General features: G+C 49.2%; 1 protein-coding gene across 40 annotated transcripts in view; it reads right to left on the reverse strand.

Moving 5' to 3' along the window:
* The window catches only part of SORBS1 (sorbin and SH3 domain containing 1), a 226,802-nt gene that overhangs the window by 76,079 nt on the left and 137,890 nt on the right, over positions 1-12,833 (reverse strand). For all 40 annotated transcript variants that reach the window (XM_064595054.1, XM_064595052.1, XM_045878470.3 and 37 more), the window contains 3 exons: positions 11,789-11,933; positions 7,716-7,745; positions 2,061-2,233 (listed from right to left, as the gene is read on the reverse strand). In XM_064595054.1, the coding sequence (XP_064451124.1) occupies positions 2,061-2,233; positions 7,716-7,745; positions 11,789-11,933 (348 nt within the window). The remainder of the gene's footprint in view (positions 1-2,060; positions 2,234-7,715; positions 7,746-11,788; positions 11,934-12,833) is intronic.

Consider the following 12,833-nt stretch of genomic DNA (forward strand, 5'->3'; position numbering starts at 1 on the left):
ACAGTAAAATAAAATGGAAATGTCAGCACATTTCAGAACTTCTGTGATCATGAAATCATAATGGAAGGTGACAACATCTGAAGTCAAAACTCACTAACTCTATACATCTTGGTGATCCCACGTTTATTTTTTTTAAAGATTTTATTTATTTATTTGACAGAGAAAGAGAGTGACAGGCAGAGGGAGAAGTGGCTCCCCACTGAGCAGGGAGCCCGATGTCGGGCTCGATCCCAGGACGCTGGGATCATGAGCTCAGCCGAAGGCAGCTGCTTAACTGGCTGAGTCACCCAGGCGCCCTGGTGATACCACATTTAAATCTTCATTAAAAATGCAAAACTTCTGAGAAAGAACACCCAAACCAAGGGGCGCCTGGGGGGCTTAGTCGGTTAAGTGTCTGGCTCTTGATTTCGGCTCAGGTCATGATCTCAGGGTCGTGAGATCGAGCCCCGCGTCGGGCTCCACACTCAGCTTCTCCCCTTCTCCCTCTCTCTCTGCCCCTCCCACTGCTCAAATACACACACTCTCTCTCTCTAAAATAAAATAAATAAGATCTTAAAAATAAAATAGCCAGACCAAGGGATTCAGACCTGAATCTGCAGAGTAATATTTGGCCAAAAAGGATGCCGATTTTGAAAAAAGTAAACAAAGATCCACCTGAAATGTGTCCATTCATACAACTTTTAAAAATTTCATTTTTTAGAGAGACAACTAAGCAGAAGTAAAGCCTCCTAGAAACATATGAGGCAAAGAATAGTTGCATGCCCCCATCCATTTCAGGTTATTCTGTACAAGTGTAGTCACCTTGGAGAGGGCCAGAGAGTTCTCATCCTAACCACAAAGCTGGGCTGTTTTTGTTTTAAGAGCAAAATAAAACAAGGAAGGGTACAGATGGGTGGTTAGATAAGGCATATTCACTCCCACTTTACGGATGAGGAAAAAAGTCAAAACGATGCCCAAGGTCACAGAGCTGGTGAGAAGGTGAGTGGGAAGGCCGCCTCACACGATGGTTAGGGGTGTGGGTTTTCGGAGTCAGACTGTTCCATCACCCACAGGTTGTGCAATCCTGGGCAAGCACTGTAATCACTCTGAGTTACTGTTTCCTCATCTATAAAATGGGAATTCTATCTGTGTTCACCTTGTAGAGTGAATGATGGCTGACAGAGTGAATGACGAGACCGTGCAGTCCCTAAGCGGTGGTGGCAATGACTGTCCTTCACAGCTCCCTTTATACTTATCACTGTTCTTGTATACTTAGTATTACTTAGGACCAGACAACAGTTCTTCCAAGGCTCAGCCCATTGCTGTTTCTACTCCTCCTCCAAAGGGACACAAAAAAATGTCCATTCGTTACATGGAGACTGTAGAGAAACATACTGCAGCTAGTGTTCTGAGGGGTTCACGGAAAACAAGGGGATTCACCCTAATCCGGTTTCAAAAGCAGGCTTCCCTTGAATTCCACGGGGCCTGCAGGAGGCTGGCACGTCTGTGTGGAGGGGGAGAGCTGGGGAAGCCTGAATTCATTCTGTGGTTCCTTTAGAGCTTCTTGCTCACCCTGGCTGACGGGAGCCTCTCCCATCCAGAGGAACTTCTTCCTGAACCCATCAACAGGGACCCTGAGTCCCACACTCCCCAGGGCCCTGTAAGCCTAGACCTACAATTTCTGAGTGTACTCCAAGGGACAAAACAGGGAGATTGGGAAACACTGCCCACAACATTCTCTCTCCCCTTGAACGTGTACCAGCCCGAAGCTTCTCAGAGGTTCTGCTGCAGAGAACCCGCTCTGCCTATGTTCCACCCTGCTTTTCCCCCGTAGCCCCCTAAGCCCCAAACCCCTTTCCTCATGAGACTTATTAACACCTAACATGCTTTGGGGAAAGCTGCTGCACTCTGAGCGTCTCTGCAGCCCTCAGTGGGTTTGGAGAGTGGGCAGTGCCTCAGTCTTTGAGGCATTTCCTCATGAAGCCTTCGTCAGCCGCAAGTAGGGCCACATGCACTCGGGGGTATGCATGTCACCGGCGTAAGGGGAAGCCTAGGTAGGACTTATGGGTCCGTATTCGTACCCGGAGTGGGATGCCCACTTCATCCATGGAAACATCGCTCAGGTCCTGAGCGCTCCTAGCCACCCGCCTACTGTCATCCTTCGCCTTTCTCTCAGTAGCCCCTCCAGGCGAGGTGGGTTTCTCCTGGGTTGGTGCCAAGTCCTGCTCTCCCACTCTTCTTTCTGAGACAGGATCTGGAAGCGAGAAAGAGTCATTAGCTAAACCAGCTCTTCCAGTAGCTCCAGAGCACAAATCTCCCCAACAATCCAGCTGGGGAGGTGTGTTTGCTAATTCCCAATACGAATGAGTTTCATTTAGAGTATGGGTTGGCAAACTACGGCCTGGCCACCTGTTTTTGTAAAGTTTTATTGGGACACAGCCACACCCATTTGTTTGTGTACGATCTATGGATGCTTCCAAGTTACAGTGGCCGAGCAGAGCAGCTACAACAGAAACTATGGCTAGTGAAGACTGAAATATTTATCATCTAGCCCTTTCAATCACTACGTGCACATTAGAGTTGATTTGATTCAGGAATAGAGGTTCCAGAGAGCGAACAAACAGACCAGGTGTGGTCTACAGAGTATAAAATTACTTCCTATCCTCTGTTACTCCAAGCCACGTCACTTACCATGGGAAGGCATTACGGCTGTGCATGACATGTCCTGTGGCTATGGGGGTGAACCTCTCAGAGCACGGGCCTCCAAGGAGCTGATGGCCAGTGGGCAGAAAGGGCAAGAGAGCCAGTGATGAGAACTTAGGATGACCAGGGCGGACAGAGTCCGCATCCAACTTAGCGGAGGAACTTAGGTTCAGGGCTGACGTCTCAGAGGGAGTCACCCAAACAGGAAGTGAGGGGTGCCCCCGGCAGAGGGAACAGCATCAGCAAATGCAAGGAACCTGTGAACTACTCTGAGCTACATGGGTGCCAGGCACTGTGCTCAGTTCCTCATATACGTTATCTCAGTTCATCCAATAACGCTCTGAGGAAGAAACTATTATCTGTCCATTTTTTAAAAAAAACTGTGAAGGGCACCAAGGCACAGAGAAGTTAAAGTGCCTTGCCTGAGGTCACACAGCTGCCACGTGGCCAAGCTAGGATTTGGACTAGGGACACCTGACTCCAGTGGTTCTCTCTGAACCATACCCTGTCATACCTCCCTCCAAGATGGTACCAAGGCTTCGAGCCTGGCCTGATCCAAACAGAAGTAAATAAAGGGACTGGGGTGGGGAAGGCAGGGAGAGATGGCTGCTTCCATTCAGATATGGTAACTTTGACAGTGAGACATCCAAGCAGAAACGCCCTCAAAGAAATAGGGGAGCAGAGCCCCAGTGAGGCCATCAGCATAGACGTCATGGAAGAGGTCAGGGAGATGGAAGCGCTCATGGAGGAGTACGTGCGGGTAGAGTCAAGGGCTGACGTCACGCGCTGAGGGGTGTCGCAGCCGACAGGCTGAGGAGCAGAAGGGATCCCCCAAAGGACGTAGGAGTTATCGGAGGGGGAGGAAATGAACCCAAGAGGAACAGTGAGGCATCACTGAAGCCAGAGAAGACAGAATTCCAAGAAGTGGGTGATCCAACCCATGAAAGGAAGGAAGGAAGAAAAAGAAACCAAAGCAGAGAAAGAGGCATTCGATTAGGCAAAAGAAGAGTCACGGGATCACTGACGGAGGGAGCAAGTTTCCGAGGGCGGTGGGGGTGGGTGCCAGGCTGCAGAGAAAGGGACGATCACGTGAGCAGGAAGTAGGGAAGGAACTGGGGTGGGGGTGGGGGGTCAGCACACAAGGACAGACTATGGCAGGTGGCAACAAGAGAGGTCAAGAGGCTAGGGGTCCAAAAGGTTTTGAGCCGGGGGAGTCTAAGTCCTAGCAGCGACGCCCTGGCAATGAGACTGAAGGGGAGCGAGAGGGGCCTGGCACTCAGCCAGTGCTCAGGCAGGACCCTGTCACTGACCGAGGGAGAGCTTCTCATCTCTGGCAAAGGAAAGAGTGCAGACGGCTGGCTAGAGACTAAAATCCAGCGGAGGGCGCCTGGGTGGCTCAGCCGGTTAAGCGTCTGCCTTCGGCTCAGGTCATGATCCCGGAGTCCCAGGATCGAGTCCCACATCGGGCTCCCGGCTCAGCAGGGAGCCTGCTTCTCCCTCTGACCCTCCTCCCTCTCGTGCTCTCTCTTGCAAATAATAAATAAATAAATAAATGAAATGAAATAAAATAAAATCCAGCGGAAAGGAGGGGCCTGAGGGCACACGTGAGGTTGTGCCCGAGTCTGAGATGTCCCCGTGTGGAGGAGGGGCTGGGGAAGAGGGGACACGCTGCGTCAGCACGCTCACATGCTACATCCTGCACAGCCTGCCCACCTGGTGGGGCGACCCGGCCGGGATTTCAAACTGACTGCTGAAACACGGACTCGTTCTGTGACTGCAGAATGGTTTCTAAACCTTCTGTGCGAGCCCCGGGGGCTCGGTGTGTGCTTCAGACGACCCGATCCCTGGCATCACAGCCATGAGCTTTCAAGGATGGTAAGATCAGACTGGACTCACGGGATGAGTTCTCACGCTCCCAGGCAATTCCAACAGGAGGCCAAGGATTTGGCAGGAAGCCTGGAAGTGCAGGGCAATTTCAAGTTACCCAAGTCTACCCTTAATATGGCTCTGCTGAGCATTTTCCTTGTGCCTGGAAAGGCCTTCCTAACTGTCACCAGGAAGCAGCAGGTGAGACTGATTTCAAGCCATCTCACCCGGTGCGTGGAGGTGCTCACACTCCTCACTCCAGTGTCCTCTCTTAAGAAGTAGCAGCAAATCACAGACTTGGCATTCTCAGGGTTCCCAGACCCAGAGACATTTTTTTAATCGTTAGGGCAAGTGGTTCTAACAAGAATCACTTAACTGCAAAACGCAGGCTGACAGTCCCGTGATTTGTTCCAAAGCTGTCAGAGTTCTTTGGCTCTACAAAAATTAGCCCTGAATTATTTTATTTTAGAAGTCTGTGATCATGTGATTCACGACTAAGTAGATTTCAAAGCACAGAGAGATGAAATGCAGCCTCAAAGAAATTTTTTTTTTTTTTTTTTACATAGTGAAAACCTAACATGACACTTTCTCGTACCAGGCAGGTGACAGGACCACCCTGTTACATCCAGAGGACAATGGGGGTTGCTGCTATTTCTCATGAGGCAAATACTGATCCCTCAACAGGACATCCTGCAGCATTTCCTTCCAGTTTTATACTGAGCTTTTAAAAGGAAGGTGCTGGAAAGGGCCACTCAGTGAGTGACAATGCTGACAACCTAGGACAGGGTGTCTGTGTTTGTGGGCAGCTTCCCTTTTCTTCACACCCAAAGCTCAGTGATTGAGGACCACAGCAATGCTGACATGTCCCTGAGGAAGATGTGCCGGACCCTCCGCCCCAGCCCAGACCTGCTTCCCTGCCCATCTCCCCAAGGGAACCATGAGCTGGAGGTGGCCAAACACCATGTGGGTCTCCATCCCGAATGAATCTCGTTGAACAAGAAGCCCCATAAAGGCTCAATAAAAACCTGTTAAGGACTGTGGGGTCGGGCTGAGGTGAGTGGCCCTTCAAGTGCCACCAGCCCAGGTATGCTGGGCAAAGCCTCACTGATGCTAGGGAGCAGACAGAGTCAACCCAGCCAGCCCTCTCTCCTTCAAGAGCTGCTGAACAAAATGGTGCTGCTTCTTTTTCAACAAAAACTAACATTTAGTGAGCACTTACTTTATGTCCCACTCTATCAAACACCAGTAGTGGCTCTATCCTAAAACTTAAGGAAGATGGACACATTAAGCTTATTTTGGAGCCAAGGAAGTGGCCTGAGCCTGCCAGCCTGGTGAAGAAGCCCTAACATCGCGTAGCGCTTTCCAGTGTGCGAAGCATACCGCACCCCCTCTTCTTGTTGCACATGAGCCTCATGCCTCTCCAAGGAAGGATGAGGACAATCATCCCCGTTTCCCACATGAGGAAACTATGCTGCAGGAAGGAAAAGTCACTTACTTGGGGACAAATGATGTCAATAAAAAGAAAGAGCCAGGACCAAACTGTGGGCCTCCTAACTTGTGTTTGGGCCCGTCTCATCCATTCCACTGCTCCTTCCCAAATCCCAAAGGCAGGACGGCATTCACAGGAGCTCCCTTCATTTCAGAGCCACCCTGGTCTCAGCAACCTGGGCTGGGGCCAGGGACTGAAGAGGGTTGGTGTGGCAGAGTCAGGAGGGGGCAGCGAAGGGCACCTCGTGCTCAACCATGGCATGTCCTGGTCCTGGGGCCAAGTCCCGATAAAGCAGAGTGGGTGTGAGAACCCGGTGATCTCCCCCCCGGGCTCTCCACGAATCCCAAGGGCAGCAGTAGCAGGAAGTAACACAGAAATCGTGAAGCAGCTGCTCAGAAAACGGAGAAAATGGGTGTATCCACCGATCAGGGATTCCTGCCCCAGATTCACACGTGTCTGTACATCCACCACATGCCCGTCTGACAGGTGTGGTTTCTTTTAGAGATGAATCTACCGCCTTTATTAGATTCTTCAAATGAGTCCAGCACCACGAAACGGTTAGGAACCATCACACCACACCGTGGGCTGCTGGAGGGCGGTACAGTTCCCAGACACGGCCACAGAGCCTGGCCCAGGGCCGGACACAAAGTAGGCACTCAGTAAAATGAGGAACGGCTCAATGGCGGTGCCTGCTGACAATGGAAACTCCTGTCTACCGAGCACCTATGAGAGCCAACGCTCGGCACTGGGCTGCTCGTACGCAGGACCTATGTGGCACTCCTGCATTTCCCATTTGGCAGAGAAGAAAACTGACCTGTGGTTTCGGTCATTAGCAGCCTGCCTAAGCTGCACCCCTGGGGAGAAGTAGGACCAGGACTCAAAACAGAATGGCGACAGAAAGCCCTAAGGACATGGTGAAACCTTCCCATTCCTGGGCTTGCTCACAGTTCTGCCTACGTGGGGCTATGCTTCATCAGGGACGGAGCCCTGCCACCTGATTATCCAGCGGATCCATGCCCCACCACTGCCAGGTCTTGATGAGACTTGCTCCTCAAGTGTGGTCAGTACACAGGCGGCATCAGCATCCCTGGGGACCCGGTTAGACATGCAAGTTCTCACCCATACGCATTAAATCCGAATCTCTGGAGCTGTGGCCTGCGAATCCGGGTTTTGGACCAGGTCTCCAGGAGACTCGGCTGGCTGCTCTCACCCCCTTCCAGGCACTGCTGGTCTGGAGGCTCTCACCCAGGTCCATCACATGCCACTGATTGGCATCCAGGCTTGCCACCCGACAAGAAAAGAACCTGCCCACATTTCCTAACCCTGACTTATCACATCCCAGGAGAAGGATTAGAAGCAACAGAAAGGGGACTTCTTCAGCAAGGCCTGCCACAAACGCTCCACCTAAGGCATAACTCTTTGTTCTTTTTATTCAGAGGACCCTGTTCTTACCCATCAAGGCACTGATCACAGCTGCCCAGGGCCCGTGTACAAGTTGGGGTCACTGGTGTGGGGTGCCTCGTCCGCCCCACAGGCTGCAGGGAGGAGGCAGGATGGTGCCTGCTCTCACCATCCTTACGGCCCAGGAACAGAGTCCCCAGCATATCAGAGGAAATCATCAGACTGTGCTGCTCATACATCAAAGGTGTTAGCGTGTTAAGAAATATTTGGCACCTACCTGAAAGGCTACTGAGTCGTTTTTGCTGTTCTGTGATAAAAGAAAAGATGCACATCGTGAGATTTACACAGACACGGTAAGACCAGGAAGTCCTGCCAGAACTCGTGAGCGTCCCCAAACTGGCGTCCTGACTGTCCCCTGGGCTGAGATGCCAGACCGTGGCGTGGCCACCACACCCAGCCCGATGCTGGGGCATTACTTCCGTTGTCAGGTGTGGTGTCTCCAAGCCCCCACTCCTACGTCTGCACCAAGATTCAGGGAACGGTCACTGTGTTCTGGTTGTTTCCGTCTGGTTTCAAGGTGATCGGATCATGGAAGGAGATCCTCCCAACTCCCCTGGTTTCAAGGGACCAGGACGTTATCACGACCCCAGTCTCAGTAACGTTCTGAGGGAAACAGAACCGTGATCGTAACCACGGCAGCTACCCCCTCCCGAGAGCTCGGTCAAACACCAGACATTGTTTTAAGAGCTTTCGTATGTTAACACTTTAAATCTTTGCAACAACCCTAGCAGGTAGGGCAGGTGGGTTGAGACACCCCAGAGAAGCGGCACATACTACCCATGAACTGAACATCAGAGGAGGGCCTAGAACCTGGATCCCCAACTCCTAGTGTGGGCTGCCTTCCAACCCTGATCGTCAGGCCACCACTGTTCCCCAACACAGATGGCCTCTCGCTGCCTCACCCTCCTGGGCTCTCGTGGAGGGGAGCCCAAGATCTCCTTCTGAGAGTTCTGTGTGTACGTGCTTCAGGGTAAGCACAAAAATGACCTTTACCTTCCACGGCTGCTAAATATAAAGCAGCCGCATAGACAAAAATAGAGCACCGGCCAGCCCCTGGGTGCTGTCATCATCCCGCTTGGCTGCGGCCCTACCCTCCCTCCAGAATCCATTTGGGCAAGAAGGAAACAGAGCAGTGGGGGTGCTCACAGCCAGTGGAACAGCCTGCCCACTTCTGGATGCGGACGAAGTTCACACCAGAGGGACAACAGGAGCCCAGCCGAGCTCGAGGCTCAGCTCCGCCAGCAACTTGCTAGGGGATATGGACCAATCGCATAAACTCTGCCCTTAGTTTCCTCATCTGTCCAATCAAAGTGCCCACCAGACCGAGGGTTCCCAAACTCCAGTCTGCCAACCGGAGGCAAGGGCTTCCTCATCAGGCAGGCAACAGCAAACTTATTCAACTTAAAAGGCTATGTTGTTCCTCCTTCTGGGATCTGAAATGGCCTTTCACAGAATGACATGTGATATGGATAAGAGCAGTTGTTTTTCAGGGGTGTTATTTACTATAGTTGAAAATGAGCAACCCTAAGGATAGTCCCCAGGCTGCTTCCTGTGACCATGAGTCCCAGAGTCTGGGAGCCACGGAGCTCTTAGTCTCCAGTGTGGTCTATGGACCGGAAGCACTGATGTGTCCTGCAAGTTGCTGAAAAAAAAAAAAAAATGCAGAATCTCAGCCCTGCCTCAGAGCTCCTGAATCCAAATCTGCAAGTATGTACTCCCAAGACCGTGCACACTGAAGACTGAGAAGCTCTGAGCTAGGGGGCCCAGGCACCTCTTCAGTCCTGAGTTTTCTAGTTCCAACCCTCCTTCCAGACCGATCGTAAGTGGGCTGCCCTCAGACATGCAGTCTAAATGTTGAGGAGAGGGGCGAGGAGCTGTGTGGTGCGTGCCAGGGCAGACGTACGAGGGAAGCCCCCTCGTGTGTCTACAGTTGGGGGCCTGGCTTGCAGGGAGACGGTTACTGTCACACTGTGCCCTGGGGCCACCTAGGCAAGAAAAAAAAGGGAACCTTTTTTAGGATGACTAAATTAGAATTCCAGAAGTAGAGTAAAGTTATCATTCCCTCAGGAGAATTTGCAATAGTTAAGAAATTGTTTCTACGGGTACTTTCTATGAGTACTGCTGCCAGGCTGGGTAAATTCCAAAGCGAGGCCAAAAACACATGACCTAAAGCCCATTGACACTTAGTGATCCAAAGCTAGGTGGCTAGGCGCCTCCATTTTCCTCCACTCGTCCTGCTCCGCCTCCTTAGGGAACATATGGTTTACTCTTTAGGAGAAGCTACTTTTAATTCCAAAAAACGAATGTACTTGTATCCTTTACTGAAGGATGTGTGATTCTGGCAGCACGATTCTGATCTTTAAACCCAAAGGGCAGAACTGCACAAAAGAGAAAGGCAAGAACCGAAAGCATTTGGGCAAGTAAGAGGAATCCATTTGCCCAGAGAAGAAACAAAAAAGAACTTATAGGCATTTCTGTGCCCAAAGATGTCTCACTGGGTGTCATCAGAGGAATTTGGTGGAAGCAGCTGACATTACACTTGGCATTTCCCAAAAACCAAGTTGCCTTGGGAATAAATCCCATTTTTAGAGAAACTGCCTTTCCTTCTGGGAACTAACTTGCTTCTGTTTGGATTTTTTTTTTTTTTTTTTAAAGATGAGTCACAAAGAAGTTCATAGAGAACCAAAATTTCACTTTGTCCTGCATTGTGGACACTGTCTGGGCAGAGAAAGCTATTGCCAGTAAGGGGTATGGCCCTTACTGAGAATGGGGTCTTATATAGTTTAGGGTTAGGGTTGGGACCCTTGTCATCTTTGGAAGAACACAGATTCATGGAGGACGGTTAATATGGAGGCCATACATAATGAAAAAAAAATAAAATTACTCAAATAACTATTTAAGATTCAAGTGGGAAGATTTTTAAGTGAGAGGAAATGTTTCATTCATCTGTTTTACAAGTTAGAAGCAGGAAACAAAAAACTCCATTTAATATGGAAAACAATTAAAAATAGATTCCAGTTCCATTCTCATCCAAGTTAATGTGTGTGGGGGGTGGGGAGGCTGGGGGAACTATGCAGTAGGCGAGCAGCGAGTCAAGAAAAGGAGAGGTTTGGTGCCCAGCTTTTTTTGAAACTCAGACTAAAAAGCCCTTTCTGCTCTAGGAAACAGCTTGACAACTTTACACTTCACACTGAAAAGGATTTTTATGAAGGGAAAGTTTCTCTCTCCATTGAATTCCAACTAGTAAAACTTGGGACTTAGAATCATCTCCTGAAATTTTAAAGCAGAAGGGTCAACAGATACAACTATTACCTCAAAGCGCTTCTGCTTTACCTAAGATGCCCCTTCAGAGAAGGGGAAGAACCAACTAGAAGCAGTAAGAGAAACAACAGAAAACAAACATGGAAATCCTCAGCAGAGCTGTATGGGGCCACGGAGCGTAAGGGACAAACAGCCACGTGAGCCTCACGTCCCCAGAGGGTGCACACCAAATGACAGCCGAGTGTGATAACTGCTGGCAAGAGTCAAGGCCAGTGAGTCATCAAGAGAAAGTCCAATGCCTGCTTTAGAGGCCACAAAAACACGTTTGATATTTTATAAAGGTTTCCACCCGTTATGCTTTCTTTTTTTTTTTATTTTGGTACTCAAAATTTTGCTTTTTAGAAAATTCATGATGTCAAAGAACCACATGACCGGGGCGCCTGGGTGGCTCAGTCGTTAAGCGTCTGCCTTCGGCTCAGGTCATGATCTCAGGGTCCTGGGATCGAGCCCCGCATCGGGCTCCCTGCTTCACTGGAAGCCTGCTTCTCCCTCTCCCACTCCCCCTGCTTGTGTTCCCTCTCTCGCTGTGTCTCTCTCTGTCAAATAAATAAATAAAATCTTTAAAAAAAAAAAAAAAACCACATGACTTATTAAAAGAGGTATTATTGTATGTAGATTTTCCAGGCAAAGCTCTGATCTGAATGCTCATGATGAGGAGTTAAGAGGCACAGACTTTCTCCCTTCTGTCTTTTCTTTCTTTTTGGTGCTCCCATCTGAAGACAACTGCGACTGCCCCAGGCGCGCAACACATGCTACACCAGCTTACTTACGCAGATATCCGACATCATTCCGACTCAGGGGCCTGTCTCCCTGCTGTGGGTCATGGAAGTAAACGGGGGGGCAGACGGCCTTGGGGAAGGATGGGGTTTGTGAAAATTTCTGCGGAATGGCAGAATTCTTGCCCCCGGAAGTCACAGAACAGCTCTGTTAATGCCAGTGAGCTGGGGGCGCTCCCCGAAGGTCCCTTACCTCGATTGTGTTGCAAGAGTACAATGGTAGGATTGACAATTGTCGTAGAGGGGTAGGCAGATGATGGCTTGCTAACTGGTGCGGAGATTTGGGGATCGGTTCCAAGGTGGGATGAAGAAACTTCATTTAGTAGAGGACCTGAATCCTGAAAAGTGAACACACATTGTAACCAACTGTAAGTACATGAAATCTAATGTTAATGCTTTTTAAAAAGAAATTTACAGCTTTACAAGGACCTTAATTATAAAAAGAAATGTAATCAATGAGACATCACTAATTCCAGTTAGAAGTTTAATCTGGAAGGTTTAGTCTCTTTGTTGGTGTTAGTAAGGGTAGAGAGGGAAGGTGAGTGTTACTGGAAGTCTCAGCAATATCATTATTTTCACCTGGTAATAACTGTGGATCAATCCGGTTACTGAAAAAGGAAATTCAAAACAAAGCAGAACAACATGCAAGACTCATGCAATTCCAAATGTGATCCGAGAACGAGAGCTGGTTTAAGGGAAAAATCAGGAAAGTTTAGTACACTTGTCTAAAGAGACATGAGACAATGTGAGGACAAGAAGCCATCGATGTAAGAGTAGGGAAAAATTAAGTATTGGTCCTCCTGGAAAGCCACCCTTGTTATTTGCATCACTCAACAAACTTACTAGCACTTGCTTCTGAGATTTGGATGTTATCCGGTTCTACCCTGACATTTTTTTTTTTCACTCTAGTACTGAGTGACAAAGATCTCTGAAGTGGTAAAGACTTATAAAAATCCTGACTTCAAAAACCTGAGGTTTCAGCTATAAAATCCAACAGAATCATTACTATTAAAATTATAATTTGCACGATGGGAATGATGGCAGTCTTTTTTAAACACAGGAAAATAAGACCTCAATATGCAGTAAGGATACCTACACAGTTTCTTCTATCACACCTGTTTACAAAATTTCTATTTTGGAATTTACAGACCTCCAGCTGGAATGTCATTCTTAAGGAGTTTGAAAGGCAAGACTTTGATCATTACTCTCCAGATGCAAGTATGGCTCAAAGCAATTAG

The sequence above is a fragment of the Mirounga angustirostris genome, unplaced genomic scaffold, assembly GCF_029215605.1.
Source record: "Mirounga angustirostris isolate CCGP_5_RB_7025 unplaced genomic scaffold, mMirAng1.0.hap1 SCAF_6, whole genome shotgun sequence".
NCBI classification, from domain to species: domain Eukaryota; kingdom Metazoa; phylum Chordata; class Mammalia; order Carnivora; family Phocidae; genus Mirounga; species Mirounga angustirostris.